General features: G+C 27.0%; 1 protein-coding gene across 1 annotated transcript; it reads right to left on the reverse strand.

Annotated features, from left to right (window-relative positions):
• Window positions 1-1,795: 1,795 nt before the first annotated feature.
• On the reverse strand, window positions 1,796-4,552 carry LOC103310231. Its single transcript, XM_008187798.2, has 2 exons — window positions 4,105-4,552; window positions 1,796-2,513 (listed from the first exon to the last, which is right to left on the reverse strand). Exons 1-2 carry the CDS (start codon window positions 4,250-4,252, stop codon window positions 1,819-1,821), a joined length of 843 nt encoding a protein of 280 aa, XP_008186020.1. The 5' UTR covers window positions 4,253-4,552; the 3' UTR covers window positions 1,796-1,818.
• Between the last annotated feature and the right edge of the window lie 1,949 nt (window positions 4,553-6,501).

Consider the following 6,501-nt stretch of genomic DNA (forward strand, 5'->3'; position numbering starts at 1 on the left):
CGGCCGATTTCAATATTGGTCACAACTGTAGAATAAAAGACGGCCTTCATATTATCGTATTGTTCTATGGTATAAGAAACACTTTGATAGTATATAGAGACTATAGCAGTATAGCGTCTAGAGACGCTCTTATAAGTTACCTATAACGTATGAAACTATGAACACAGACAGATTTCTATAAAGTATAAAGTGTAGTACCTATAGTTATTTATTTATTATATCAAGTAATATTTATTAATCATTTGTATAAAATATTGAACATCATTATAAACAAATATTATTTAACTATAATAATACCACCTTTTTTCATAGATATATAATATACATTAGTAAGTCAATTAAAATAACAAAATGTAGCATGTTACTACTTATTAGAAATCTTCAAACTTGCATTACTTTTTCAAATCTTAGATTTAAAAATAACATTTTTTTGTGAATTCCTAAACTCAAAGTAATGTGCACATTTTCGTGAATTTTATATATTTTGTCAAAAACCGTACTTTAAATGCTAATAATTAATAAAATTGTCCCTATGTATTTGTAATATTTTTCAATTGCTATTTAAGCAATATATCAGGAGCCTTCTAATAAATGTTGACGCTTTTGGCCCAACAAATATAATTTTATTGATATTTATAGAAAATAAACTAAAAAAAAGCACTTTGTAAAAACTAAATTTTGTATTATTGTGAACTGTAATTGAAAACTTGAAAATATCAACTTTTTCAAATCATAATTAAAATTAATATTAAAAACGGAAAAACGGATCTACAGACATTTTTCTGCTGAATTAAAATATTTTTTCAGAATCAAAATCAAACAATGTTAACGAACTTTAATTTTGTCAAAACATATGTATGTTTTTGTAAAATTCGTGTAGTGAAATTGATATGGTTATCGAGTTATTGACATGTGCATGCGCGTACAAGAGGGAATAAATTTAATTTATTTAAGGCATTTAATTTCACTCACACTAATAATCATTTACAACTAACACATAGATCCCGGGCGGCAATGACTAGATTAGAAATTGCCAAAATGTTGCCCCTTAAAAAATGATAGTAGCGAGGCCCCTAAGAGATTGTTCTCACCAAAGCAACTTGCAACCGCAACTCGATCGTGCAACTCGTTGGGTTGCAGTCGAGTTTAAATTGCGTTGCGTTCAGTGTTCTCACTGAACGAATTATTTACCTACTTTGCAACTGCAACTGTTTTTATTATGTTTTTTATTATGTTGTTTAGTGAGTGTTATATCCTCTCAGTAGTCAGTTGTCTCCCAGTGTATCAGTGACCAGTGTATCTCAAGTAGTAAAGTCAGTAATTTAATATTTTTGGTAATTAAATATGTCTTCATCTGAGGATGACGTTGTTGTCGCCTATTTATACTTAAAAAAAAGAAAGAGGCAAAGAAAGAGACGGTTTTGGATTCATCCACACTATATTAGAAATGTGTGCTACAGTACATTTATTGTTTCAAAAGAGTTGGATCAAGATCCAGAAAAATTTCATGGTTACTATCGCATGAATCCCGAAACATTTACAATCCTTGTAAATATAGTAGAAGCAAGTATAAGGAAAAGAGATACTAATTTTCGTCAAGCAGTAAGCGTTGAAGAGAGACTTCTAGTTACATTAAGGTAATTATTTCAATTCAATTATAAAATCCATTGTATTTTTATGTAGTTATATAATTTATTAAAGAAAAGTCATTAAACATAAGTCATTAGTAAATTATAAATTTTGAAATTAGAAATTTAGATAACAAAACAATTGCTTTAAAAAAAGTAAACCAGAAAAATACTTAACTAAATACTTAATTTAATAATAAAAATCAAATTCGTTATCCTTATATGAATCCACAGTGTGATTTGGTGTTTGTAGTGTTGAATTGTCAGTTTCCGAAGAATAAGTATTTCCTGTATCTGATGTAGATGGCGTGGATGTAGTTGGTTCTTCCAAAATTGAATCAATCACAGCCAACACTTCCCTCTTAAATCTCCTTTTTTGTGTTTGACTCATTTGTTGTACATCTGGTAATAGACTTAATAAAAACTTTTCATCGGCACTATCGTTTGGTTTATGTTTCTTGTTTTTGAAATAATCGATGAAACATCTGTCCACATCAATTTCATTAGTTGTTTTTTTTTTGTTACTTTTTTGATGGCCAATATTACTCAACATTTTGTTATGTATAGGTTGAGTCGGTTGAGAAGTTGATTGATCGAGAACAGGTTCTGAATTAACTGTATGGTTACTGTTTGGAAATTCATCTTCAGTTACATCATCAAAAATATTCACATCTGACATTGGCGACATTTCTGTTTCGGGTTGTGGAGCTGTTAAATTACCTTTTTGTTGTCTTCCGCTTTTAATGAATGGCATAAGGAATTGCATAGCATCGTACAAATAATATTTTTTCGAAAAGTCAGCTTGCGATCCACTTGGTGTTTTTTTTCTTAAATGACGTAGAAACACGGTCCTTAAATTTCTCCATTTTTCCTTACAAGTCGCAACTAAAAACAATTAATATATTCAAACCTTAGGTATAAATATTTAAAATCTTAAGAAAATTGTGACTTACGATTTATGATTTTTTTTTAATAGCGATAAGTACAAGTTAGAAATCACATAAAACAACGATTTAGCTTCAAACGATTTTTGATATTTATTTTTATTCAAAAAGTGTAAGTCGAAGAAATTTGAAACTTCCACCAGTTGTTTAAAGTGACATTTTCTTAACAGGAAAATTTTTTTTTTTTTTCAAAATATTTCGTAAATTTTTCAGCTATTTATAGGCATTTGAAATATTCAAATTTTTTTTGTTATTTTTATAAATGTCGATTAAAATTTTTCGGCTGATACAAAAAACTTGAAAATTTAATGGAAGATTGAACAAGTTTTGTTATCAATTATTAAAAAAAAATTATTTTCTTTACATATAACTTAATTATTTTATTTTTACACATGATTATTTTTTATATAATAGGTATTTGACTACTGGATCTAGCTACCGGAGTTTAACATATATTTTTATGAGGGGATTGTCTACAATAAGTGAGATAATTAAAACTACGACTGAAGGTATTTGGGAAGCACTTCAACCAAAATTTCTTCCAACGCCATCTGAAGAAAAATGGAAAAATATTGCTAATAGATACTACGAGTTATGGAATATGCCAAACTGTGTGGGTGCTATCGATGGCAAACATTTTAGAATAAAATGCCCCCCCAAATCAGGCTCAACATTTTTTAACTACAAATGTTTTTTTTCAATTGTACTTATGGCCAGTGTTGACGCAGATGGGTTGTTTACAACAGTAGACGTAGGAGAAGTAGGAAGGAATAGTGATGGTGCGGTTTTTCGAACTTCGGGATTAGGCCGTTGCTTGGAGTCAAGAAAGTTTAAATTTTACCTTCACCAAAACCACTCCCTTTAACTGATAACAATGAAAATTTTCCATTTTATTTTGTAGTTGATGAAGCATTTCCTTTAAAAATTAATATTATGAGACCTTATCCCAAACGAATTTTAGACATGAAGAAACGAATATTTAATTTTAGGTTATCGAGAGCCCGTAAAAGTGTTGAATGTGCGTTTGGAATGTTGGTATCCAAATTCAGACTTTTTGAGGGTCCAATTTGTTGCAAAGAAGAAACCATAAATTCTGTAATAAGATCAGCTTGTGTATAACATAATTTTATTCGAGTACATCAAGGAATATATAGCCGTCCTCAAATGTTCTTGAATGAATCATCCGCAAATAATCGTGAACTTCAAGTTCAACCTCAACAAACAAGAGCAACTTCACAAGCCCAACAATTACGGGAAAAACTATGTGATTATTTTATGACGCCTGCCGGTGCAATTTCTTATCAATGGAATATTTAACATATTTAATATTTAACTTCAAAGATACCTATGTACTTTAGATTATTTTTTGTTTATATTTATAGTGCACTTGATTGTTTAAAACTGATTATACTTTTTTAATTAACTAATACAATATTATATCATTTAATTATATATTATACTATATTAAAATATAATACTACATTAATTGTTAAAACTAAATAATAAATTCAAAAAATTCAAAAAATACTAACCAGATTCATTAGTTTGTTTAGCTATATCTTCCCAAGCTCTTTCTTTTTTATCCGTCCTGGTATAACTTGGAGATCTTATATCATACAGACATGAATGTTGCTCGATTTGTTGAACAAAAAAAATGTTTCTCTCTTGCTCATTAGTCATAATACAAATATTAAAAATATGTGTATTTTTAAAAACAAATAAATGATCGTACGGTGGTAACTAATACGCAACTGGAGAAAAATCCGTGCATGTCGAGTTGCTTTCAATCGATTGCAATTAAGTTTCATGCAAGTTTGATCGCTTTTCGGTCGAGTTGCAACCAGTGGGAACATGTTCGTTAATTTGTTTGTGCTCCGTTGCGTTGCAGTTGCGTTGCAATCAAGTTGCGGTTGCAAGTTGCTTTGGTGAGAACAATCTCTGAAACTACATATTATTACATCTCATTATAAAAAATTATTATTATCATTAAGTATAAATATTACTGAGGTCCTTATTTTGTACGTATATTAAATTAATTGTTGAGCTATAATAACTTTTGGTTAGTAGCTAATAAACATTTTAAAAAATAGGTATAACTAATATAACTAAAATAGGTAAACTGTATTGTGACCATACTATGATTCTAAGATTTAGATCTAATTTAAACGAACTCGTGTCATTTTCCAGGAAAAACCCGCTAGAATGTAGATTGATCGAATGATTCGAATGTTTAATTACAGAATAATTATTACATATTATATAATTAATTAATTACAGAATGTAAAAGTCCTAATATTTGTTTTAACGGAAAATAAAAACCACGGAATGTAAACCGATATGGTGAAATGAATGTATATTAATATTATTAGAAAGTAAAACATCCAGATGAAAATACTGCAGAAATTAAATTGTTTATATTATTTCATAATTTAATATAATCAATAATATGTACCTAATATGACACAATTCTACGGAAAGTCATAAATTATAATCAATGAAAATGTTTAAAATGTTTTTTCTAAAAATTAGGTTTCTACCTATACCTATTACCTATATCTAAAAATAAGTTTCCATAAGCATGTCTAAATCTTTTAATTAGTAGGTATTCAAGCAGGTAGTTAAAATGTATGGGTAGTGGTTACATTTGTACAAATATTAATTTTTTACATATTTCTATTTCAAATTGAATTTCTCACCTACTAAGTTCAGTAGATATGAATGATATGATTAGTGAATAGCGATTACTTATTAGTTATCAGTGCATAGGTGATAGCATGTGTAGATGTGTAATATCGACACAGACAAAGGTGGGCATTAACTTGTTGAAAAGTTAAAGTTAAGTTAAAAAGTTAATTTTTTTAACTTTTTAAACTTAACTAGTTAATTATTTTTGTTTTTAACCTATTAACTTATTCAGTTAAAATGTTAATTATTGTAACTTAAATTTTTACAGTTAATCATCATTGTCGTGCAGTTAAGTTATTTTTCTTTTCGTGTCATGCGTAATTAACTAGATATATAGGTATTATACATACAATTATTCAATGTTACCTATTTTATTATTTATATAAACTAATTGAAATACCCACCTAGTTAATAATATTTGACCATTGACCATAGCCATGGTACATACATTTTTTTGTTTTATCATAAGTACAAAATATTAATATATTACATATTGATGAATGCAATATTATATATATTATAATATATCCCATACAATTTTCAAAACATTTTTACTCTTTTAGAGCTATTTATATATACGATATACCCATAAGTTATTTAATTTTTTTCTTAGTTTAAAAAGAAAAAATTCAATTTAACAAAAAAATCTTTGCTAGGTCAAACAGTTTGAAAATGTAATACCAAGTTCCTTATAGAGTTATACATTTCTAGAATATCTGTTCAAAAATATAAAAGATATGTAGCCATTATTTTTTTTTTATTGGCATATAAATTTCACATTTTAACAAAATTCATCAATAATTTGCAAATTATTTTCTAGTTAAAAATGTATAAAATGATAAATTTTATAATTAAGGGTTGAACATTTTTTTTTATGCTTTTCATAATAGTATTTAATACTGTATCCATAGAATTAAAAAATTATAAAAACATAGTTTTTTTAAATATATAATTAAAGTTCAAATTTGGACAAAATTAGATATTTAAACTGAAAATTAATTTTAGTTGTTTTTTGTTATTTAAAAATATTAAGTGGATACATACTTGAAAATGTTAAAGTAAGTATACCTATCAAATTAAATGTTTTTGATAAAAATTAATTCAATCTACTGCTTTACTATAATAGTAAAATAAATTACTTTAACAGCAATACCATTAAGTTTACCTTTATATATATTGTAATATAGGTACTTCCTCACCTTTTTATTATTAAGATAATTTATGGGATATAAGAACTTGTTAGA

The sequence above is a fragment of the Acyrthosiphon pisum genome, chromosome A1, assembly GCF_005508785.2.
Source record: "Acyrthosiphon pisum isolate AL4f chromosome A1, pea_aphid_22Mar2018_4r6ur, whole genome shotgun sequence".
Taxonomy (NCBI): Eukaryota; Metazoa; Arthropoda; class Insecta; order Hemiptera; family Aphididae; genus Acyrthosiphon; species Acyrthosiphon pisum.